This window comes from Balaenoptera physalus (assembly GCF_965194825.1).
Source record: "Balaenoptera physalus genome assembly, chromosome: 17".
Classification (NCBI taxonomy): domain Eukaryota; kingdom Metazoa; phylum Chordata; class Mammalia; order Artiodactyla; family Balaenopteridae; genus Balaenoptera; species Balaenoptera physalus.
This window is the reverse complement of record NC_138895.1, coordinates 77,529,481-77,554,465: the sequence shown is the minus strand read 5'-3', so window position 1 is coordinate 77,554,465 and position 24,985 is coordinate 77,529,481. Positions and strand designations below refer to the sequence as shown.

At 53.2% G+C, this 24,985-nt stretch overlaps 1 protein-coding gene across 2 annotated transcripts in view; it reads left to right on the top strand.

Moving 5' to 3' along the window:
* The window catches only part of NDRG1 (N-myc downstream regulated 1), a 55,626-nt gene that overhangs the window by 3,500 nt on the left and 27,141 nt on the right, over window positions 1–24,985 (top strand). For both annotated transcript variants that reach the window (XM_082433847.1, XM_082433846.1), the window contains 2 exons: window positions 8,846–8,926; window positions 12,262–12,297. In XM_082433847.1, the coding sequence (XP_082289973.1) occupies window positions 8,864–8,926; window positions 12,262–12,297 (99 nt within the window). In that variant the 5' untranslated portion in view covers window positions 8,846–8,863. Of the gene's footprint in view, window positions 1–8,845; window positions 8,927–12,261; window positions 12,298–24,985 lie in introns of those variants that run through there.

Below are 24,985 nucleotides of genomic sequence, written 5' to 3'. Positions count from 1 at the left end.
CACATTGCCGCGGAGCAGCTAAGCCCGTGCGCCACAACTACTGAGCCTGCGCTCTGGAGCCTGCGAGCCACAACTACTGAGCCTGTGAGCCACAACTACTGAAGCCTGCGTGCCTAGAGCCCATGCTCCACAACAAGAGAAGCTGCCGCAATGAGAGGCCCACGCACCGCAACAAAGAGTGGCCACTGCTCGTTGCAGCTAGAGAAAGCCTGCGCACAGCAACGAAGACCCAACGCAGCCAAAAATAAATAAATAAAGTAAATAAATTTATTAAAAAACAAAAAGCTAGGCTTATGCTGAACGCATAAAAATGTAATGGGAACCTTGTCTGAAATGCAGATTTCCAGGCCTAGTAGGTCTGGGATATGCCAGGAATCTGCATTGTTTCAAAGCTCCCTGGGCTGGGCTGGGGGTAGGGTGTACTGAAGGCAGCCAGAGTTGAGGATACCTGCTCCAGAATAATGGGTAGGGGGAGAGAAAAAGAAAGGGGTGGCCACATTTCTCATACTCCAGGGTCTGGGGACACAGTACTCAGTAAGTAGCTCTTATCTGGCTAACGTGACTTGTGATTTCAGGGCATCGCCTGGTTCAGTTGAGATAGGAGACATCCTTGCCATTTCTCAGGTCAGAAAACTGAGGCTTGCGCAGGTCACTTGTTTGTCCAGAATCAAGTGATGGGGTTCTGTTCCACGTGAGCCGCCCTGGACCTTTCCCTGCCCAGATCCTTCTGGACCTGTCTTTAGAACTTGAACTTTGTTTCTTGGATTCATTTCAGGCGGCCCTTCCTGCCTCCCTGATCTCAGTCTGGTTCCAGCCCTGCCCTTCTACTTGCTCTTTCTCCTTATGTTTGGAGACAGAGACAGGCGGGTTGGCCATTTCTGCTGCAGAGCCTGGGGAGGTTAAATTCCCTGGACACTCACTTGGCCCCCTGCTGCGCCAGCCCAGGCTTGTCGGAGGGGGGTGGGCAGGAGGGGTGGGAGTCTCTGATCAGGTGTGCGCGGAGCCCAGCTCTCCAGGGTGGGCGCCTTGTGAGAAGAGACCTGGGTAACCCTGGGAATCTGACTTGGCACTGCAGAACAGACCAGATTACAGAATTCGGGTCCACACATAGGTCTCTCTTTGACCCAATCTTTGACTTCATCATTTACTGAAGACCTGCCAACCCCTGCTCACCCGGCTCCATCTCCAGGCGTTTCCATTCCAGCAGGGCTGTTCCTCCAACAGGTGGTAGGAAATGGGGCTCGTTAGCAGTCTGGGGGCCTTATCTTTTATAGATTTTTTTTCCTCCTTAAACCTGTGGAAACCTCTGTACATATAAACTTTATGCCCATGTGCAGCTCTGCTTAAAGAGGTGGATGGGGACCGGGGTTCCATCCTGTTCCCCCATCTTGACCCCCGACTCCACCCTGTTGGCTTTGAGAAGGTTCTGGGCAGCCCTCTCTGAATGTGGGTGTGAAAGGCATTCTTAAGAGGCAGGTAATTCTGAGGACTCTCTTAGCTGGGAGCCCTCACCTCCTTTCCCCTCTCCTTATTAATCATTGAACTTGTCTCTTTTCTCCAGAAAGCCCTCCCTGGCCTTCCCCTCCAGGCAGGCAGGCTGGGTTAGGTACCCTTCTTGGATCATTCTGGGCTGTCTCCTTATTCACCCTTTTCCCCATAGACCTGAGAGCCTGGCACTTAGTAGGCACTCAATTAATGTTGGTCCAAAGGAAACCTCCACTTATTAAGGAAATAACTTGGGCCCTCTTGTGTAGGAAAGGTCGGAAGGCCATCCAGAGGGTAGAAGCAGCAAGACCAGTCGGGGAAGGATCCCGTCAGCGTGGCACTCATCCCATCTCGGGGACAAAGGGTTTTGTAGGAAGAAACTACATCCACATCCAATGCGAACACTGGCTTCGTCTGTGTGCTTTCCACAAATTATCTCACAGACCATCCAGTGCCGCCCATGCATGTCCCGCAGATTCTCAGAAAAATCCTCTAACCCACCCAGCATCCTCCTTTGGACTTCCGTTATTCTGCTCGTCCCTGCAGACGGTCTGATCTTCTCTCTGCCAAACACGTAGCTGGGCTGCCAAAACTCCGCTGAGACCTACAGGAAGATCCTGGGTGGTGTTGCAGGGAAGGGGGTGGGCGAGGACCAAGAGCTGGCCCCTCCCTCTTCCTGCTATTGTGTCCCAGACACACTCCCTGACCTTCTTGCTAGTTCTGTGCTCTGGCCGAACACAGACAAGTTCCGTTTCAGCTCTAGCCTGGTACCCGGGGAATGGATGCAGCTGGGGTGTGTCTTCTCTTTAGTGATTTCTTTTTCATTCTTTCAATATCAGACAGTTCGTTGAATGCTGCTGAGGTTCAACCCCCATGCAAAGCACCAGGGGCCTCGAGGAATTCTGATTGTCTGATCTTCTTTTCCGCAATTGTGTTGTCACTGTTTTATTGACTTTCGAAAGTCCTATTTTTGACTTCCCTTCCCCTCAACTGGGGAACTTTCTTGAAGGTCCAGTGAGTCCAGCCATGTTTTTTACTAGGTTTATTACTTAAGAAAAACATTGAGAGTTAAGGCCACCAAGTTCCTCACCCTTCCCAGAGCCTTGGATTTCGAAAGGTCCAGAAAACATCAAGATAACCCACGAACTGCCTGGTAGCTTGGCATCAAAATCTCTTTGGCAAAGAAAGGACCAAAGAACGCATTCACAGCAAGGCAGAGAGAGGCAAGGCACACCCCAAGGCTACTTTCCTTGAGGTTAATGCAGACGGGGGACCGTTCTCTGGAAACTTCTGGGGATCCCTGTATTCGGGGAAGATGTTGTGGCGACAGCAGCACCCATTGATCCCCCTGACCCCCTTTTAAATTCTGTTCTATAAAGAGCCCAGTGTGCTGGAAAAAACACTGCTTTCATGTGGCTTGGAAACCAGGCATGTTCTGGAGCAGACAAAATCTGGACCACTGGCTGACCATCACAATCGATGCAAACTTATCAACAGTCGCTCCTGGGCCCTCTCTCTCTGCTTCACTGGAGGACTCCAGGAGGCTGTGGTCTGCCCGCCCCTGCCCTGCACACCTGCACCCACGTCGAAGGATGGAGTCTAGGCCTTAAGGGAGTCACATGGGCCTTGGCATTTGAGCCTCAGGTGACCCATCTGTAAGCTGGGATGATCAGATCCACATTCTCCCAGGGACCTCCTTGAGGAACAGATAGAACAATGCAGTGAACCCTTTTTCAAAGTATTGGGTTTGCCATGTCAGGAAGGCACTCTGGGGAAAAGCTAAACACAGAAGTCCTTCTGGGTATTGTGAAGGGAGAATAGAAAAGTCTAAGATGTGGACTGGCCCTCTCGTGGTGGCTCAGGGGGGCTGAGAACCTCCAGGAAGATCCCGGGTGGCATTGCAGGGAAGGGGGCCTCTCGTGGTAGCTCAGGGGGGCTGAGAACCTACAGGAAGATCCCGGGTGGCATTGCAGGGAAGGGGGCCTCTCGTGGTGGCTCAGGGGGGCTGAGAACCTACAGGAAGATCCCGGGTGGCATTGCAGGGAAGGGGGCCTCTCGTGGTGGCTCTGGGGGGCTGCCCACGGTAGAGGGAGAAACACATGACTCCCCCAGCTGATCCACACAGGAGAAGCCCCCTGGGCACACATACAGCCCATCCTCAGCACATCCTTACCGCGGGGCTGGGTGCACGGTATGTGTGTCTATTTAGAGCAAGCTGGTGTCATGGTCAACTGTCCCCTTTAAGGTTGCTTTAAGCTGTGCTATCTTGATGCTTGGTGACTTGGGATACATTTCATAATCTCTCTGTGCCTCCGTTTCCCTGTCAGATTGTTCACGATAAGGTCCACCTTCTAGGGTTGCTGGAAAGCTCAAAGGAGGGACAGAGTTTGGAGCCCAGGAGGTGCCATAGAAGTTCCTGTTGCTGTGATCCTGCTGTGTTTGTGCAGGGTTTTGGCCACTCTTGCTGAGATGGGTGCATCTTGGGGCTCCCAGAGCACATCCTGGATGTTTGTCTGCTGGACACCCCCGCCCTGCCTCGGGGGAGTTCTAGGGGCCCCGCAGAACTTGCAGATAGGCCCCCCTGTGTGGCTTGCTAGAAGAGTGCCAGAGCTGGAGGGAGACTCCAGTTTTACAGACAGGGAGGGGTCGAGGCCGGGAGGAGAGGTTCTTCCAGGTTCCCAGGGCAGATGGATCCAGGCAGAGCCAAGCTGCATGGGGCCCTGGTGGGACCCCAGGGTGCACGGACCTTTTGTCTGCGTGCAGCACCCTCCGGCCTAGGCTCCCATCCATCCTGAGTTTTGGGGACCATGTGCTGTCCATAGAACACACGCCACATATTTTGTAGAAGGGAAGCCAAGGCCCAGGGAGGGGATGAATGACTTGGGGAAAGTCATGTGGCAGGGTTCCCATGCCCCGACTCCTAAGCAGTGTTCCTGCTGCACTACCAGGGTTTTTGAGAATCCCAGGCTCTGTGTCCCCTCGCTCTCCCGGTGACTGGTTAACAGCTCTCACGTGACCTCATTGCCTGAGATGCCTCTGCCCGCTGCCTTCCCAGTCCCCGAGGTCACCTACTTCCCTCCTCTGGACAAATCTCAGTCTTGGCTTCCCTGGAACCCATGAAGTCCAGCTAATTGCTGACTGACTCCTGGGTCTGTTGAACTGGAAAGGTATTTGCCCGCCCCCCTTGGGCCTTTGTTACTCATTGACCCGCGTGATGGTGCATTGGGTCTGATTGCTGGAAACCGATGTGGCACCTGCTGAAGCTCTTCTCTGTGTCCCCTGCTTGCTGGGCCACTCGGGGACTAAGAATGTAAAAAAACATAGACTATGTCCCCACAGATGTCCGCGGTCTCTGAGGCAACCAGAAAAGTGCACTGATTAACTAAGCAGCTATTTGCCAGATTCTGTGTGCCATAGTTTCATTTAAGCCCCGCTGCTACTCGCTGGGAACAGGAGTTGTTATGCCGCTTTCATGGATGAGCAGACTGAGGCTCAGAGGTTAGATCACAGAGCCAATCAATGGTGATGCCCAGGTCTGACCCTCAAGTCTCCCCGCCTAGCTCCTGGCTACCTTTCACTTCTGCGATGTTGGTTTTCTCAGAATTCCTTCTGGGCAAGTAGGTGGGAAAGGAAAATGTGGTATAAACCAGTCTGGCAGCTGGCGTCGTGACCTGGAGCCCTGTTTTGGGCACGGCGTGGGGTTTTAGCAGAAGGAGGCCTGTCCCAACCTCACTTCCTGTCTGGAGCGGCTTCCTTCTGTGCTGAGACACAGCTGGCAGGTACGGCCCCATCCCCATGCTACAGGCTGGAGCAGAGGGCCGGGGGTCGGACTCCTGGGCTCCCACCCCTGTGCCCTGTGCGGCCTGGCCCTGTCACCCCCTGTCCATTGCATCATTGCCTCGGCCCTTTTCAGTCCGACACTCTGCGCTGGGACTTTTCAGGAGGCCGTGGAGAAGGGCAGGAACGGGCATCCAGCGCTCGGCCTCAAGTGCAGGGAGAGAGCTTGCTGAGTCAAGTGGGGCCTCAGGTCGGCTGCGGGGAGTGACCCTGGGCGTGACCCTCCGAGTGGCACCTGGAGGGGGCGAGGGGCACCAGCCAGAACACCCAAATCAGGTCACCTCCCATCGGTCCCTGACTTGTCACATAGTAGAGTTGTCAACGGAGCTATCAGGGGTCCTCTTTGCTCAGTGCCTGTCGCATGAGAACCTACCGTACGGGAAAGCCACCTCCGAGTAAATCGCCGTACAGTCCACGCTTCTTGGAACTCAGATGGTCTTTGAGGGCTAGTCTTGCCAGGGGGGCGGTGGCAGATGATGGGAAGGGGGAGCACGAGGGGCTGCTGGGAGATATCCCTGGCTTCACCCCAAGCATGTCTGCTTTCTTCTTAAAAACAATCAATTTTTATGTACTGAACTTCCTTATAAGGTTTCCTTTAGGCAAACAGCTTCTGAACCAAAAGTTGGCGAAGTTTTTGGCTTGAGGCAACAGAGACAGGGTAAGGGCTGGCCTCAAGTGGCCTAAGTCGGCAGAGCTGGGTGCCAAGCAGGCTGCCTTCTTGCTCCTCCAGTAGCTCAGGGAGGGCGGTGGGGTGCGTGGGGAGGGGGAAGGTTCAAGGTGCACCTTGTGCAGCGCATTTGGGCAGCCTTGGTTATTGCGGGCAGTGACCTAGATGGAGGTCCTGGCTAGCTCTTCCTGTCGGGACAATTGCAGTTACGGTTATCAGCTACAGGCTGCCCCGGGCCTGCAGGCACCCCCCGGCCCCGGACAAGGAGAACTGGAGCGTCCCTCTGCTTTATCTGGTCTCCCTGCAGACTTCAGGGTCCTGGGACCTCACTAGCTGCTTCTTGGTCTAGGCCAGGGTGTCTCAGCCTCTTCCCTACTGGAACCAGATAATTCTGCTGCGGGAGTGTCTTGTGCGCTGCGGGATGATTAGCAGCTGCCCTGGCCTCCACCCACTAGATGCCAGTAGCGTCAGCCAGTCATGACGGTCAAGAATGTCTCCAGACAGCGCCAAATGGGGGGGAAAAAATCACCCTCGTTTAGACAAACACCGGGATAGCTCTCTGTGGGCTCCGCCCTGAGCCCCCCCAAGGCCCTGAGCACATGGGGGGGTGGGGCTCCGGGAGGCCCCCTCACCCAACCCTCCCAAAGCAGCGATTCTCAGATGCTGATGTTTAAGGGATTCGTGCCAGTTTTCAACCCACTGTCTCTTGGGGTCTGGGAAGCTGGGTTGTCGGAAGGAAAAGAAGGTGTGGAGTAAAGAGATTTCTCTGGGAGCATGTTTGGGAAGCCAGGAAGGCTGGACTTGAACTCTTTCTTGTTCTGAAAGAGGATGAGGGGGCAGTTGGAGGCCAACACTCTAGTGGAAACATGGCATCTGGCAGCCAAGGAGACCTGAGCACACCGGGCTGAACTGCAGCCTGGGATGAGCCCTTATAAATGTAGACCTGTTTTCAAAGCGGTTCACTCCTGTGGTCTAGTGATCACATAAGAGTGAATTTACGTACAAACATTGCTCTGAAGCTGCACAAAAGCCGTTCATCTATCTATTCAACAAGCGAGTTGAGGCCCGACTTTGCACCTGGCCGTGATGCTAGGAGCTACAGGTAGGGAAGGGAATGGGCCGGGAAGGCTTCCTGTCCTAAGGAGCTCGCACATGGGGCTGAAGGAGGCCTGCCCGGGCCCGCGCAGGGGGTAGTGGGAGACCCCGACTTCATCCCTGGCTTCTGAAGGAGCCCCCGTGAAATGTAAAGTCCTTTCCCTCTGAGCACGAAGGGTGGCATTGCCAGAGCCCCGGGCTTCTGGAAGTCTCCCTGGGCTGTGTAGGCGAGGTGTCCCACGGCCAGGGTCTCGGGACCACGAACACGCTGAGTTAGCAAGGCCGACAGACCTTGGCTTTTCATGCCTCCTGCTTCCAAGCTGGCAGCTGCCCAGCAATGTTCACAAATATAAAACCGACTTTGTTTTCAGAATGTTCTGGAGCCTGGACTCCAAAGGCTGCATAAAGGCATTCTTGTGGGGCTGGTTATCTACTGGGGAAAATCGTGCCGGGGCCCCAGACCCGAGCGTCCCAGGGGATCTGCCCACGGAATGCCATGTACCGGCGGCGCACGGCTGGGTGCCGGGCGGCCCCGGCTCTGTCGCCCGCTGACCTCTGAGAGGTGTGTCACAAAGAGGGCTCTTCTGGGTTCGGGGAGCTGGATCTTCAGAGGAGCCCCGGGCTGGAAGTTCAGAGACTTGCATTCTCTCTCTGGCCGCTAACATCTGTAGGGAACTTGGGGCGAGGTCCCCATCCTGGAAAGGAGCAGCGTGAGGGCCGAGGTCAGGCGGCTTTTCACCAAGTACCCGATTCGGAAGGTCTGGGTCTGTGACCTGAGGGTCCCTGGCCTCCTCCTGTCACTTATTCTTCACCCCATCTCGTCGGCCTCTGCCTGCAGCATGGAACCCTCATTCTGGGCTCTTTGTGCCTCACCCCGGTACTGGTGGGCGCTTCGTCCTCCCAGTTTGACTATTCATCCGTAACAAGAAACGTTTATGCCACCAGGTCCTTGATTAGGCACCCAGATGTGTGCTCAGTAACTGTCACCACCCAAGCCTCGCTCCCCAGGGAGTCGATTATGGTGGCATTTCCACCGGCCGAACTCTGCTCAGCTTAGCTCTTTTGGTTCTTCTGCACTTGCCTGGGTGTCAGAGCCAAGGAGGACCTCTTCTGCCCCACCCCGATCTCTGCCCCCATCCCTGCCCTCCCCACCCCTGCTCTCCCACCTCCGCTCTGGCTCGTGAAGTGCTTTTTGCCTCGAAAGTCCTTTTTCTTTCAAAATCCTCCTGAGTGTTCAGGGTCAGACCCCTTGGCTTGAGGTGTTCCCTGCCCCCTGCCCCGCAGCAAGGAGCAGAGTGCCCTGCACAGGGGTGGACGCGGGGGCATCTGCGTGGCCGCCCCTCTGTTGGGGCCCCTCTAGTCTGAGGAGGAAGCTAGTGCCACGCCTGCCTGTGGCGGGCTTCCGCGACCTTCTGTCCCCTTTTGGTCGTCAAGCTGGGGCTGCCTGACTTTGGGCTCGGCGATGTGGGTCTCCTTCTAAAATGCAGGGAGAAACGTCCTCGGTGTGGTGGGTGGTCCTGGACTGGGTGTGAGGGCCTGGTTTTGAGTGTAGACGCGTCTGTAAGCCTCAGTTTCCCATCCTAGGAAATCTACTCCCCTGGGTCCCCAGGGGCGAGAGTGGGATGGGATGGGGCGGTGGGGAGGAGGTAGGAGCTGCTGGGCTGTGCAAGAGAAGGCTTGCTCCCTGGCCTCAGATTTGCTCTTTTCCGAAAACATCTGTCAGCAGGAAGCGCTAACCTCCTACGCTCTGTCCCTTTGTAGGCAGGTGACAGCAGGGTCATGTCTCGGGAGCTGCAGGACGTGGACCTCGCTGAGGTGAAGCCTTTGGTGGAGAAAGGGGAGGTGAGTGGAGATGCCCCTGCCTAACCCCATCCCGTGCCCACTCGTACACGGGCATACGTGTGTGCACGCTAGGAACACGCATGCATGTACACTGCCACGTGTGTATACATGCACACACGCGCACATGTCCACTGCTTCCTGGTTTCCACAGGTAACCTTGTCCCGGAATGCAAAGGGACAAGCAGTACCAGTTCAAGTCCCAGCTTGGCTCCTGAGTGCTAAGGCACTGTGGCCAGGCCTCTTGCCCACTGCTGGCTTTTCTGCCCTCACCTCACTGATCTCATCTGTGAAGTAAGGACATCGAACCAGAGTTCCTCTAAGCACCTCCACCTCTGGCATCCTGTGATTCTAGAACCTGCAGCATGAAGCCCATTGTCCATCAACTCTGTCTGCCCCATAGTTTAGAGGTTGAGGCCACATACACTGGGACCAGACTATTTGGGTTCAGATCCTGCCTGGGACACCCTGCAGCTTTGTGACCACTGGCAAATCCTTCAACCTCTTTGTACTCCAGGCCCCCAACTTTAAAAAACAGTGACACTAGGACTTATGTCATGGGGCCAGGGTGAGGATAGAGTGGGTTAATTCATGTGGAGCCGTTAGAAACCTGTCCGCCCTGAAGGGGACCTGCTTTGCTCATGAGCTCTTGCTGCTACAATTATTACCATCTGTTTGGCCAAACCTTTCAGGTCTACAAGGCCTCCCTGTTGGAAACAGAAGCCCCTGCCCTACAGCCCAGCCTGGCACGATCTATCCTGGACCGGCTGTGGATGGATGTGAAAGCCTTTTCATTTACATAGTTGACACTGTATTTTTAAACTATGTTCATGTCCCAGTTCTCACGGAGCCTCATAACGGCCGGTGATGAGACACCTTTTTTAAAATGTAAAGCTCAGGTTCAAAAGTACAGTTACTCTAAGGTCAATTAAATGCTTTTGAAAGTAATAATTAGCCTGCATGAGCCACGTCCTGTGTGCCTGTCTCTGGGCCAGTCGTACTTCGTGGATTTTCTCCTGCTAAACGGAAGGATAAGGCTGTGGTTGATTAGAGACTAGGTTCATTGATTGTTCCCATTTTACAGAAGAGGAAACTGAGTCTCCAGGAGGTTAATTTGTCCTCTTCGGTCGGTCACATGGTTATAAAATATGGGGCATGGAGCCAAGCTCAGGCCAGCTGCCCCTGGAATGGGCTTATTTAATTCCTTCATGACTCTGCTAGTGGCTGCTCTGTTTTAGGTCCATTATTTCATGGACTTTTCATTATGAAGGTGAGAGGCAACTTTCCATTTCCCATTATATAGATAAGGAAACTGGTCTTGTTGGGAAGGGAATTTCCCAAGTTCATTTGGATAGGTGACACAGCTAGTACTAGAAGCCAGGCCAGGCGAAGCTGCAGAATGCTTGAGATCATTCCCATGCTAGGGGTCTGCAAACATCTGCTATAAAGGGCCAGATGGTAATATCTTAGGCTTTCAGGACCACATGGTCTCTGTTGTAACTACTCAGTTTTACAGTTACGGCATGAAAGCAGCCCTAGACAATATGTAAGCAAATGGGCTTGCTGTGTTCCAATAAAACTTTATTTACAAAAAAAAGGTGGAGGAATGGGGAGGGCCATAGTTTGCCAACTATAATACTATTCACTATTCATGCTCCAAATCCATTTCCTCTTCTGTCTGAATCTTTGACACAGTATTGAAAAGCAAACAAACACACACAAAAAAAACCCCTAGGTGATACAAATACATATCAACATATTCTTATCCCTTTTGAAAAACCATATGAAATAGTATACCATGCTTTGCTTTATTTATTTAACCACCTATGTTGGAGACCTTTCCAACATCAGTCCATAGAGCACTTGCTTCTCTCTTTCCAGTGTCACAGTGTTCCACCACGTTTATTTGACCAGTGCCCTGTACGTGGACACTTGGGTCCACGTTACCATTACCAACAGGGCTGCAGGATGTTCATACACTCGTTGGATCTTACATGTACGTCATTTCATACACATGCAGGTGCAGCTCTAAGGTAAACTCCCCAAGTGGCATCGCTGAGGGCAAGGGTAAATGCATTTTTAAACACAGCATTTATATATTTTAGGCAGCATAGTGCTACCCCTGGAAAATTTTACTTCTCAAACAAACATCTAAAAGATTATCAACTCCAGGTTACATGTCAGTCTGTCTCTAAGTAGATATGGACCCTTTCTTTCAAGGTTTAGATCGAAGTAAACCTTCCAGTTCCTTAGATTGACTCAGCAAAGCGTTTTTAATTAGGTTTGCTATTGGGAAGTTCTTCCTGATGTCTGTCCTCAATCTGGATGACCTCTGCACTCTTGTTAACATATTGAAGGTTAGCGTTGTTCAGAATAGCTTTTCTACTCCCTCCTAGCAACACACACACACACACACACACACACACACGAAGTATTTTTGGCCACATTTGCTTCCACCTGAATTTATCAAACTCCCTAATGTTCTTAACCCCAGCCCCAGGGGGTGTGACGCTATCTTAATCTCCCTCAGCAGGCGGCTGTCACAATCTTATCTTCCAACCCCTGGCCCTCCCAAGGGGTCCTCCTTCCCCTTCCGTCACCTCTTTTGCCTTTTGCTCTGCTGGGCTGTTTTCTTTCATGGTGGGTAATGGTGGGTCTAGCTGGGCCTCTGCTTTCAGGGGGTGTTTGTTTGAACTCCATCTCTGAGCTGAGAGGAAAGCATGCCAGCAACATCTCTTGGAAACTTTGGCCCAGGGTGGCTCCAGCTCCAACTCTGAGCTGTACTTTCACTGCTACCCAGGGGACAAGGGCCCCTTTCCTGTCTTCCTGGGCTTGGCCTGCCAGTGTCAGCTCTGGTGAAAGATGGAATTTGGGCTGGACACTCAGAATTGTTGGATCGAGGGAAATGCTCTCTTCTCCTCTTCCACCCATGAGAGACTGGGTTTTAATCTAGATGATGGGCTGTCGTGGAAGAAATTTAAAGGCAGGAACATGGCCAGGTTTGAGCTTTAAAAGTGTAGCACATAGGTGGAGACAGAGAGATCAGTTAATAGGCAGTTACAGTCCTGTATCTCTCAAGCTTGTGGTCAGCTTAGACCTTCAGATCTTTTTTCACTAAGGCTGTAGTCAAAAAGGAATCCACCTACTGTGTCTACTTTTCTGCTGGACTGCTATTCTTTGAGATGAAAAGTCTCTCTCTGTAAGGCATTAGAGAGGCCCCACAGAGGACATAGGGTAGATATAACAGACTCAGGGCATGGAGAGGTCCGTGTGTTCTGACATTATTTCTCTGCCCCGGGAAACTGATGAAACTGACCATCTCTCTTGTCTTTCCACAGACCATCACTGGCCTCCTGCAAGAGTTTGATGTTCAGGCAAGTAGAAGACGTGGCTTCCCTTCCCCCTTTCCTACTCTGTCTTCTCTCTTTTCCTCTTTCTCCCATTGGTTAGATCAGTGTTCAGATGTTAGGGGTAAGGGGAGAGAAGGAAGTGGCCTCAGCTGATTCCCCACACTCAGCTTCTCTCCCCGGATAGAAGCGTGTTTGAGTTCTGGCCAAGGGAGTAGGAGCCAGTTACCCGCTGTGAAAGCAGGACAGATATCCAGCCCCCTTCAACCCTGCAGAGCTGGGCAGAGCTGTGGGGCATGTGTGGAGGAAATGGCAAGACACTGAGTGGGCTTGGGACCCTGCGATGGGAGGGAATGGAGGAAGCAGAGGCTTGATGTTCTGGGCTCTGCCTCAGAAAGTGAAACCAGCCTTCTCTGTGGTTTTCTGGCTCCATCTCTGCTCCAGGTTGACATGAGAGCAAGGTGGGAGGCGCATCTGAAGGTTTGTCCAAGAACAAGTTTTGGGGCGAGTGGGTTGGCCTCTCATGGCCCAGGGGCGGGTCAGAATCTCAGGAACTGTAAATCCTGGACTCATTATCCCAAAGCTGCACGGGCCCGATTCTGTGCCGGGTCCTGGGGGTGGAGCCAGAAGAGTGAGCACATCCGGGTCTTGTGGGCTTCCCGGAGAAGACAGGACCAAAGACAGACCAGATGCAGGCCGTTGCGCTCACCTGGAACTCTGCCTGCACATCACACAGGTACCCCGGCTTCCAGCCCATTCTGAGCCCTGCATCTCCATCGTACCTTTCACCCCCTTCCTCCCCAAATAGCTCACTCATCCTCCTGAATCTCGTGTTTCGACGATCGGCCCACCGTCCACCAGAGGCTGGGAATCTTGGCGTTGTCTCTGGAAGGAAGGGGAAAGAGGGAGAGGGGTTGGAAACGTTGGCTGGTGTGAAATCAGCGAGGTGAACGTGCGAAGAGCACACTCAAGGTGTGTGGGCCTTGGTGCCCTTATGCGTCATCCTGGCTCTAGCTGGAGACCACCCTGACCCGCGCCCGTGGAACCCACGGGGTGTGTCCGAGGTGTTGGTTTCCGTCCGGCCGTTTGTCCTCTGAGGCCAACACATCCTACTGTGTAACATTGACTTGTTCAGAGCACACTTATTACACCACCACTGTGCACCAGGCCCTGGACATCCGGACGTGTGGCACCTGAACTCTGCAGGGGACACCCCACTGAACCCCAGCAGCGCTATGCAGTCGGGATTGCTGTCTCCATTCTTCAAGCTGGGGAAACAGGCTCAGAGGTTAAGCGTGCCTGGCCCTCAGTTGCACGGCTCACACAGTGCCCTGTGTGATTTGACCATGAAACCTGCTTTTACAGCCTCCTAGCAGCGTCTGTGTCAGAGCCAAGAGCAGGCAGCCTGAGCAAGGGTTAGCAGCCTTCACATGCCATGTACTTAAGAGCGGTGCTGGCCTGGCTTGAAGGCGACTCCGTGAGCTGGCAGGGACGCCGCCCACCCGAGGGAGGTCCTTCCAGCCTGGGGCCCTCTCGCCTCCCTCGCTGTCAGTGGGCGTCTGGGGCAGGCTGCAGGGACAGCTTGGGCTGGGACAGGTCATTTCCACCCCAGGGGTTTGTGATTAAAAGCAGCTGAGCCTGGAGATGCCCTCTCACCCCCCGGGAGCAGCTCTCTGACTCATCAGCCCTGGGTTTATGGCGTCACTGCTGTCCCAGCCTCTCGGTGCATCTGCAGTGGATGAACTCAGATCAGGGCTGCCATCTCCCCATTTTATGAATGAAGAAACTGAGCCACCCAGACGGTGAAACTTGCCACAGTCAGGCCACAGCTGAGATGTCATGGCATCTTGAACAAAAGCATCTTTTTTTCCCTCGTTTTTGAGTCAGGCCAACCGGATTTAATTCTAGCTGACCCTTTCAAGGTGTGTGCCCTTGAACAAGTTACTCAACTCTTCTGAGCCTCCCTTACCCTCCATCTGTAAAATTATTAAAACAGTAAGAATGACTGATTTTGAGCCCTTACTATGTGCCAGGCACTGTTCTAAGCATGCCGCCTTTAATTTAATTTAATTTAATTTAATTAAGTGTGCTCATTTACTCTTTGCAAGAGCCCTGGGTGTGGGTTCTGGTATCATCTTATTACAGATGAGTGGTGCCTCCAGGTCATGCAGCCAGGGAGGTCCCCCCAGACGTCAGGGTGCCCTCCCTGTCTCTCCTGGCCGTAACTCAGACACCAGTGCTGTTCACAGTGGCGCTTACTGCTCAGAAAGCAGAGGCCACACTCTCTGCAAGAATGCAGGTTATAGGCATGGATGGACATGTGGAAGTGACCCTTAGACTCTGGGGTCTGGGAACCCCCTGAGCCCCCAGCTCCCCCCTGCACATGTCCCTGGCGGTGGGAGGAAACGTGGTCAGACCTCCAGGCACACTTTCTCCTCTGGGGTCACTGCTGGTGGGGGGTCAGCGGGGTGGTCTTGACTGAGTCTGAAGAGCTGGAAGCCAGGCCACCCGGTGGGCTCAGCCCACCTTTGTGCAGAGGAACAGAGAGGGACCTGGGATGGGTAGGACGGCTCCCTGGGTCTAAGACTGAGCCAGGAGGGGGGCTATGAGTAGCTCAGGCCCCAGGACAATGGCTAGTCACTCAACCCCACCCATCACCAACCGTGTCTGGTTCGTTTGTCCCACTGTGACTCAGACTATCAGCTCCCTGCACCTTCTAGTCCATCAAAGGATGGGGGGACCCGAACCCATCACTTCACTGGCTGCATCGGTACCCAGAACACAGACCTTGGTCTTCAAGGAGCGCTTGGTCTCATGGGACATGGCCTCTGGTTCTACTCTTTGTTATACTTGTTTAAGAAGAAGAGAGTCAGCGTTCGGAAGTCGCTTGCCTGCGGTCCCCTGCAGTGACAGGAAGGTGGCACCAGACCCCGGGCCTTCCCTCTTCCAGCCCTGAGAGCTTCCCATTCTGCCCGCACCTGATGAGGCTGGTTTAACGGTGCTTCCTGCGAGCCAGGCCCTGTGCTAAGGGCTTCCCAGCCAATATCTCATTTAACTCCTCAACAACAGCATAAGCAGAGGTACCGTTATCTTCATCATTCAGATGGGGAAACTGAGGCCGGAGGCTGGGACTGGACATCCCACCCAGGTCTGTCTGAGCAGGAAGGAAGCCCGTGCTCTTACTGTGCCGTTCACCGGCCGAGGTCTCTGCCTCTCCTGTCCCCGGGCCAGAGCTCCGCCCGCTGGTCTCTTGTCTCACAGGACACTGGGCACATGGGGGTGCTCCGGGAAAGTGGGAGGTGAATAGGTTGTCTCCAGGGGTCCCAGGTTTGGCTCACCCAGCCCCTCAGTTTACAGCTGGGGAAACTGAAGGGCAGAGAAAGAGGGGAATCGTTTGTCCAGGGTTGTGAGGTGCGGGGAGCTGAGGGTGATGGCATCTGATCCTCTGTCTGACCGTTTCCCACCCTCGTGAGAACAGGGAGAGACGAGCGACAGGGCAGTAGAGCTGCAAAGATGCAGCAGCTGTGGCAGGGGCGGCCCTGGCTGTTTGATGGGCTCTGGGGGCTGTGAAGCTTGAGTGGCAGCCCCAGGGGTTGGCTGATCATTCGGGGCTGGGCTGGGCCGGGCTCCGGGCAGGGAGACTAACGTACTTTCTCTGTCACTGAAATGTCAGCTCTTGGTCCCGCCCCCGCCATCGAAGCAGCTGTCCCCTCTGTGGTTTTGTCTTCCCACAGCAGCCTTGTGATGTCCCTCCTCCCCAAGGTCAAGGCCACAGATTCACCCAGACTCGAGAGCCGGCTTTGCCCTTTCTTGGCTATTTGACCCAGAGCAAGATGCTTCACCTCCCTTCAGCCTCAGTTTCCTCATCTGTGAAATGGGGAAAGTCGCTCCAGCCTTGTGTAGAGAGGACAGTGACGGAGGGGAACCCTGATGTGATGTTTCCCAATCAGTATTGGTCCAATAACACACCCGGTCTACCAACTGTATCATGAAGTTTTTCCAATTTTTATTTTTGTGTGTGTGGTGAAACACATACAACATAAAATTTACCATCCTAACCATTTTTAAGTGTCCACACTTCAGTGGCATGAAGTACATTCATAATATAGTGCAACCATTACTTCCATCCATCTCAGAACTCTTTCTTTTTTAAAAAAATTTTTAAAATTAATTTTGTTATTGAAGTATAGTTGATTTACAAAATTGCATTAATTTCTGCTGCACAGCAAAGAGACTCAGTTATACAAGTTTATACACTCCTTTATTATATTCTTCTCCATCATGGTTTATCCCGGGATATTGAATAGAGTTCCCTGTGCTGTACAGTAGGACCTTGTTGTTTATCCATTCTACATGTAATAGTTTGCATCTACTAACCCCAAACTCCCAGTCCCTCCCTCCCCCACCCCCTTCCCCTTGGCAACCTCCAGAACTCTTTCCATCTTGCAAAACTGTAACTCTGTCCCCATGAAACACTAATTCGCCATTCTCCTCCCCCCAGCCTCTGGCAACCACCATTCTACTTTCCGTTTGTAAGAATTTAATGACTCTAAGTGGCTCACGTAAGTGGCATCACACAGTGTTTGTCCTTTTGTGATTGGCTTATTTCACCTAATGTCATGTGAGATAAGTTTCATCCACGCTGTAGCCTGTGTCAGAATGTCTTTCCTTTTTAAGGCTGAATAATACTCCTCTATATGTCTAGACCGAGTTTTAATTATCCTTTCGTCCACCAGTGGACACTTGGGTTGCTTCCGCCCTTCTACTGCTGTGACTAGTGCTGCTGTGATCATGGGTGTGCAACATCCGTCCAAGACCCTGCTTTCAGTCCTTTTGGATACGTACCCAGAAGTGGAGTTGTTGGGTCCTATGGTTATTGTAGATTTCTAAAATTTTGGTCATTCAAGAAACCTGGAAAACGTAGTTTATCTCTTCTCTGTGAAGGTAATTCCTTGCTTTTGTGTCACTCTTGACAGTGCGCCAAGCACTGTTATGTGCTCCCTTCTCCGGGCACGGGTAGCAGGAAGAGCAGGGAACAGGGGTTTGGGCCCTGCGCAGGCGAACTTGAAGGTGGCCAAGGCTGGGGTGGGCGGGCTGCCACATCCTCTCAACAGCAGCAGAGCGGCAACCTGAAGACCACAGAGGTTAGGCTCGGCGAGGGGCTGGGGAGGCAGGATACGACTCCTCAACATCGTGCCCCAGCCTGGGCTGAGCCCTCCCAGTGAATCCCAGAGCTGTCCTGGGAGGTGGATGCATTTTCCCAATTGTGCATTCCTTTGTTCCTTGAACCAATGCCTGCTCTGTGCCTGGCATTGTCTTAGGTGCTGGGGATACTGGAGTGAGCCTGACGGTCAGTGAGCCCCCTTTCCAGGGGCTGCAGTTCTAAACGAATAGCTCAGCACCATTCCCAGTGTGTTGCCCGGTTTTGCTTTCCTACTGCTCACAACGAACTCTGTCTTCAGCTGACAGATGGAGAGCCTGAGCGCAGAGAGTTTCAGTCGCTTGCCTGAGGTCACGGGGTGGGAGGGGGGTAGGGCTGGGATTGCACCCAGCCTCCTGACTCCCTAAAAGGGGGAGGCAACGCACATGAAGCATTCAGCAAAATGACAACCCCAGCTACTGTCGGGGCTTGGAAGACGATGGTGCAGGTTGAGGAGATGGGGCAGGTTTTCGGTTAAGGGGTCGGGAAAGGCTTTTGGAGGAGGTGACATTGGACTGAGACCTGAGTGATTTGTGAAGTCATATGACAGGAGAAGATTAGGGACCGATCACCCATGCAGAGGCATTGGCACGTGCAGAGGTCCCTCTGGCTTGGATTCTGAGTTCTCCAAGGGCAAAATGAATTCTTCCTGTAAGCTGTTAATAGGATCCATCTTACAATTGAATCACAATATTTGGGCTGCATCTGAGTGCCGAGTGACACTTTGGCAAGGTTGTTTCCAAAAAGATCTTTGGATAAAACTATATTCATTTGGATTTGGCTATTAGATCTGTTTGACTCATGATATCTATGAAGGTTTCCTCCAGATTTCCAGCAGTCTCTAAAATCGTGGGCGTGGGTCGCTGAAGTATGTCCTTCAGAAGAGGCAGTGCACCGTGATGGCTGATGTTCTCTGCGTCACAGGGCCGGGAGCAGAGACTGACAGCACCTTGGTCAAGGGTGGCTGCAGAGTGTACCAGCCCAGGGACTCGCCCACACACCCTGACCTTGGATTCACGCGGGAGCTCCTGCAAAATGACGGTCTCCTGCCTGCTGTGGGCTTCAGCTTCTCTGATCAGCCAGGCGAGGGCCCAGGCCTTCCCAGGGGCTTTTTGTTGAATCTTTTGGGACTTTGTACCCTCATGCCTGCTTGACAGATGAGGAAACTGAGGCTTTCCCATGGCCAGCAAATGTGCAGGGGCCCCATCGAACCCAACTCTGACCCAGATCAGCTCTCTCAACCACGACATGTACTGCAGTGCTAGATTCTAGGTCACCTTTGCAATTTCTATCAAAAAAGATCTGGCCAGGTAGATACTCTGAACAGTGCTATGGTGGGTTTATATTCAAGCCCTTGAGGGGGAGCTGCTGTAAGGACCCGAGAACTGACATGCCTCAACGGCAGCCCACTTTCATCTGTTCATTAAGTTGGTCCTTACGGCTCATGGAATCAGGGCCCTGTCTGGGCAGCGCTTTGGGAGTTGAGTTTAAGGAGGCTGAGCTGCCTTACTGTGTGTGTCCAAAAGCAGCCAATGTTATTTTTCGAGGAGTATTTGGTGCTTCAGCATTTTGACTAAATCGGGCAGACTCGTTTCCTTTCCCAAAGTGGTCAAGAATTTTTTTTTTTTTTTTGCATGAATCAAAATACACACTGTTAGCCCAGAGCTCCTCGGTGAGAAGCAGCTCCAGAGCTGCTGTCTTAGGAGACAGCTTAGCTGCCAGAGCAGATGGCATCTTGGCCTTATCTCTTCTGGCCTGACGTCACCTTAGGATGGGCAGCTCTTGAGACCCTACTTTGTCCCCTCTTGGAGAGGCTCTGGGGCCCTCAGAGCATGGAGCTGGGTGGGCGGCTGGCCTGAGGTGCTGGGGCTGCAGGAAGGAAGTGGTTTGATCTGACTCTGCAGAGAAGGTTCTGGCATCAGACTAGGCAGTTGTGTTTGCAAATCTGATGAGTGGGGAAAGTGGGAGTATTTTGGGTTCTGGTTTATTTTCTTTGGCTAGAGTTCTAGAATCCAAGAATATCAGAGCTGGCAGATGCTTTATTATCCAGCCCTACCCCTTCTGCTCCAGGTGGGGAGGCTTTGTGGAAGGCCACTGAGGGGAGGGAAGAGGTGGGAAGGGAGCAAATGGGTATTTGCTTGTCCACCCATTGTCTCAGGGCTTCCCTGCCATGGTGGGAAATGATACTCTCCTTAGCAGATGAGAGACCAGTTTGGGGATGTTAAGAAACTCATCAAAGGGTACTATTGAGACAGTCCTAAATTTGGTCCATCTGACTGTTAGATACATACGAACCGTGGGAGTCGTAAGAGCTGATGTATCTTGAGCGTTAGCTGTGTGTCAGAAACTGTGCTGCCCTCTCGTCCTGCATCATCTCATTTAATCCTCAAAACAACCCTTTAAAAGAGGTTTTGTTGCCAACCGTGCTGAAGAGACGAGGGTTTAAGGGACTTGCCCATTGTCACACGATGATGAGATAGAGGGCAATGCTTGACTCAGTGTGGAGCCAAAGGCCATATAACTGGGGGGGCGGGGTGGGTGGGTAGGGCAGCGTGGGGACAGCAGAGTTGAGTCCACTGCTTGTCACTCCCTGCTCAGGGGCTGGGTAACTTCCTTTGGCCCCAGATCTCCTCTCCTGGTGGATTTGCTATTTCTAATTCCTTCCACCTGGATCTTTAGTTATTTGGTTGGTTTGATTTGATTCGGTTTCCATGGGAATCTGTGTTTGTGTGCTCACCAGGGATCTCCGGGCAATGAGCTGATGTTACCCACAGGGCCTCCGGGTGGAGGGGATAGAGGGGGCCGGGGCAGGAGGGGCAGTGGGCTGGAGGGTCTCCTGGGGTCTGGCTCCTGCTCTGGAGCTCCCAGTCTGGTGGAACTGGGCCAGAGGGGGACGTCTGATCCCCATTGTGTGGGTGCTAATTTTTTTTTCCCATCTCTTGGAAGCAGATCAGCTCACAGGGAAAATGGAAATGGTGACCTTTTACGAATTTCTTTCTTTGCACACGATTGCTTCTTGTTTTCCTGCCCCCTGACTGAAGGTGGGCAGAACTCCGGGGCTTGGAAATCCTCAACCCACCATTTCCCATCCCCGCCTGCCCCCAGCCTCACTTCTGAGAAAGCCGTGGGGACTTAGAGCAAACTCCAAGTGACAGATGGCAGTGGCACGCATCTGGGTCAGTGCCAAGGGAGGCTTTGCCTCTTCTGCCCTCCTCTGTGGGCTTCCTGGGAATGCCCTCCTGGTGGAGGGGACGGAGCACCTCGCCCGACAGCATCCCCGTGATGGGGCTCTGATGGGCTTCCCAGGTCGGTCCAGCCCAGGCCATCAGGCTGACCTAGTGTAGACGCCCATCTCCTGGTGTTGCAAAATAGATACAGTGGACAGAAGCGGGTTCAGATCAGCTTTCCCTCTGCTAGCCCTGCGTTCTTGGCTAGTCACCTGACTTCCTAGGGGCTTAGTCTTCTACTCTGTAAAAATGGCGGTAGTAGCACTGTCCCCAGGGTGTCACGACTGTGCCATAAACACAGCATCAGACTCAGCATACAGGCCTCCTTTGCCTCCCTCCGCTCCGTGGATGGCCCTGCTTCCACTCTTCCTCTTTTCCCTAATCCAAGAGAGACTTTCCTCCCGATTCTTGCTTGCTTGGAGAATCGCCGTCCTCACGTGGGTTCCAGCTTCCCGCTGTATTCCCAGGCTGGCACCCTTTCCCCCGCTACAGATCATTTCCTGACTATAACTTTTCTGTTTCTCGATGTGATGACAACATTAAAGAAAGCTGAGAAACGGAGGGCGCTTGACCTCTTTGAGATATTCTTCTCTTCTAGGTGTCCCAGTGGGCCAGGTATCAGGACTCAGAGGCCCAAGGGCCTGTCCGGAATCTTAACTCTGTTACCTGCAGCTGTGTACCTTTGGGTGCTAGGCTTCAGCCCTGGAGGCTGGCTTTTGCCATCTGTGAAATGGCTGTCCTGAGAGCGCCGGGGCCAGACCTGGCCTTATGGTGTTTGTCCGGTAAGGGGATGGCTGCCCTTCTATGCAAATACGATCGTGCTCCTTCCACACACGTACCCTCCCCTGTCAGTCTCCATAATGCATGTGCTCCTTACTGAATGGTCAGGACAAGATCAGTGGCTCAGCCAGGCCTCCCCTCCCCCACTGCGGGCACAGGCGATGGACCAGGAAGATACGGGGAGGGGTTATTTCACATAAAGCTGGTGGTGGGGCAAGCCCCTGGCATTTTCTCTGGAGCCTGTGTTCTCATGATTTGCCTTGCTTGCCTCAGCAAGCCTTGACTTAATGCTACGTCTGATGAGCCTAAATCAGCTTTCTTTGCCTGCTGTTCCAAAGGGTGCCCTCCGCCCTCAGGCTGTGCCTTGACCAAGGCTTGCTAGACTGAAGGGAGGGGCGGCCCAGCGCGCCAGCTGACTTAGAGCCCGGGTAAGTGTGTCATCCTCTTAGAGTCCAAAGCGTTCAGCATCTCCCTAGGGCCTGCTGGGCAGGAGGATTATGGAGGGAGGTGCAGCAGCTGGTCTCAGAGCTCTTCTAGATCATCCAACCAGTGGCCTTAAACCCTGGGGACTGGTCCCTGTGGCTTCACAGTAATCGTCTCTGGGGTGGGCATCTGGAACAGCCAGCATGGAGGGAAACACTGCAATTTCCAAAACACTTTCCGGTCCCTTCTAAAAGTCTTGGGAGCATCTCCACAAGCGGAAGGGTTTGTTACTGACCTCAGTTTACAGCTGAGGGAAGGAATTCTCAGAGAAGTCTGGTAACTTGGCCAAGGTCCCATGGTGGGTGTATCGTTAGAATTAATATCACCCAACAAACAGTGCCCTAAACAAGGAAATGGTTGATATTTTCCCTGACCCAGAAGGCCTAGTACAGCAGGCTGTGAATGTCACCCAGTCTCAGACTCCTTTCAGCTTGCTGCTCTGCCACCCTGAGCATGTAGCTTTTGTCCTGATGCTTGTAAGATGGCTGCTGAATCCCTGGGCATCTCACCCATGTTCCAGGTAGTAAGCAGGTGGAAGGGTGAAAAAGAAAAATTAAGAGGCCAAGTTTGAGTCTTTAAAAGAATTCTCTTCAAAGCTGCAGCAAATTCTGCTGACGTCTCATTGGCCCAAACTGAATCTTCTGACCATCCTTGGCTACAAGGGAGATGGGGAAGGAGAGAATTTCATTAGGCACGTTGCTGGGAATTTTGTCATAAAGAAGAGGACAACGAATGTCTGGCAGGCCCACCGACATAGTCTGCCGTAGCTCACAAAGCTCCCAAGCCAGAATTGGCAGCCGAAGAGCTGAAATCTTTGAGGACTACTTAGTGGTAGGTTCTGTTTTCACCACCTGCCAGCTTACAGGCAGTGTAGACAGTAGGCATCGGTGCCGTTTCACAACTTACCAGCTTACAGGTGGTGTAGACTGCGTAAATCTCTAAGCACCTCCTCCAGGGCAGAGCAAGCCTTTCTCCCTGGGAATCTGCAGTCAGGTTGGGGAGATGGATAAGAAACAGATATGTGCCATTGTGGTAGATGCTACAGAAGAGGACAGGAACCATGTGTCGTGTGTACAGTGGGTGGCAGGAAGGGCCACCCCGAGGAAGTGACGTTTGTGCCGAGGCTGTTCCAAGTCAGACACGCCTGCTGTACATTCCTGCAGTTTGGGGGCAGATGTGCATTTGGGGAGGGTGGGAGGAGCAGGTGTTATTTCTCTGTTCTGTGTACCAGCGTATCCCAGCACCCGCCCCGTGGATTACTGGGTTTTGGAGACGCTGGGGAGATAAAAGCAATCTACAGTCACATCCATGGGGACCTGACTTCCTGCGTCCCTCTTTAGAGAGTCACCGTGCACGTTGCCTATTAAAGGTTTTCTTTCTTCACGGGACACCTGGCACAGAGTGTTAAAACGGAGACAGCAAAGAGCACAGGCTTTGGACTTGGACGGTCTCGGGTTCAGATCCTGCTGCACTGTTCCAGCTGTGTGACCTCGAGCTAATTCCCCTCAGTCTCCTCATTTGTGAAATGTGGGCAGTTGTTACCCAGTGGGGCTGTTGTGTGGATTCAATGGGAGAGCGGATGTAAAATCCTCAGAGCAGGGCCAGATGCAATGATTATTGCCGTCATACTGCCCTCCCCTTTGCACCCTGAGAGAGTGGCTTTCTAGACTTTTCCAGAGGAGGTGAGAGGAAAATCCAGGCAGCCTGGCCTTCTCCTTCTTGCATGCCCCTGGCTGGATCAGACCCCTGTGAGCCCGGACTTTTGAGATCTGGCTCTGAACTTGGAAGAGCCCAGGATGGCGGTCTGGATGGTGGAGGGGTTCTGTGAGTGTTTCCAACCACTGTTCTAGCCAGACGGGGGACCCCTGAGGAGCCCTGAGACAGAGCTTTCCCCTCTCAGGACAGGGAGTGGACCATGCAGTTCTGGGTCCCTCGGTGCCCTCTCTTTGGGAGAACGTGGGGGACACGGGTGGGTTCCTCCCTCCAGGACACTGGGTGATTCATCCCCACGGAGACAGAAGGGCAGAATGTTCCTTTGGGACTGCAGAGGACAAAGGGACGTGTCTGTGAGAGTTTTAATTCCTCCATGCAATCTCAGACCCAGCCTTCTTGGTTTGGGCCAGTGGAGAGAGAGCCCCAGGGCCGGCTGAGAACCTTGTGCGTGTGTGCGGGTGACTTAAGGAGTGGGTCTCAGGCACGGGGAAGGTCACTCTTGCCTTCCCTCCTCCTCCCCGTGTGGGCAGGTGGACACAGAACTCAGGAGGGCTGATGGGGGCCAACACCTGCATGAGGGCCCAGCAGACGTGGGTTGTAATCCTGGTTCACACTACAAGCTGTGTGCTCTTGGGGGCGGTCACCTCGATTTCTTCATCTGGAAAATGGGTTCGCTCAGCTCACCTGGCTCTTGGTGGGCACTTAGCGAATGTTATCCCTGCCTCTCGGCGACCTTGCCACACCTGTACACCTACACCAGGCCACTTCCAGCTTCTGAGGCTGGGTTCTTTATCCTTCCAAATAAGGATAATCACAGCTGATGGCTCTTCTGCGGCACAGGCTGAAGTCTGCAGTGGTGTGAGGCCGCGGGCCATGGTCACAGCACTTCCGTGGTGCCTCGTGGGGGTGAAGCGTTAGTGCTCCGTGGGGCTCGCGCCAATCCTGGGAGACTTCACACCCGTCCTGGGAATTCTGTGGGGAGAGCTTGCCGAAAGGGGCAGAGTGGAGCCTGAACCCAATATAGGTCAATGGACTTCCTAGAGAAGCTATGTTCACCATGATCTTGTGAGCGTCAGGTCTTTATCCAGCAGATCCTGAGCTGTGCCAGGGCCTGAGGATGTCACAGTAAACAGGACAGAGGCAGTCTCTTCCTTCTTGGACAAATTTAGCTCTGGTCCCACAGCTTTATAATTGTAAGGCCTTCAAAGAGATCGATCAGCATCTGTTACCCATTCCCACCCCTGGGGGCTGCTAGACACATCCTGGGTGCCAGCCAGGGCTGGACGTCCCACACCTTGCCACCAAGGTGGTG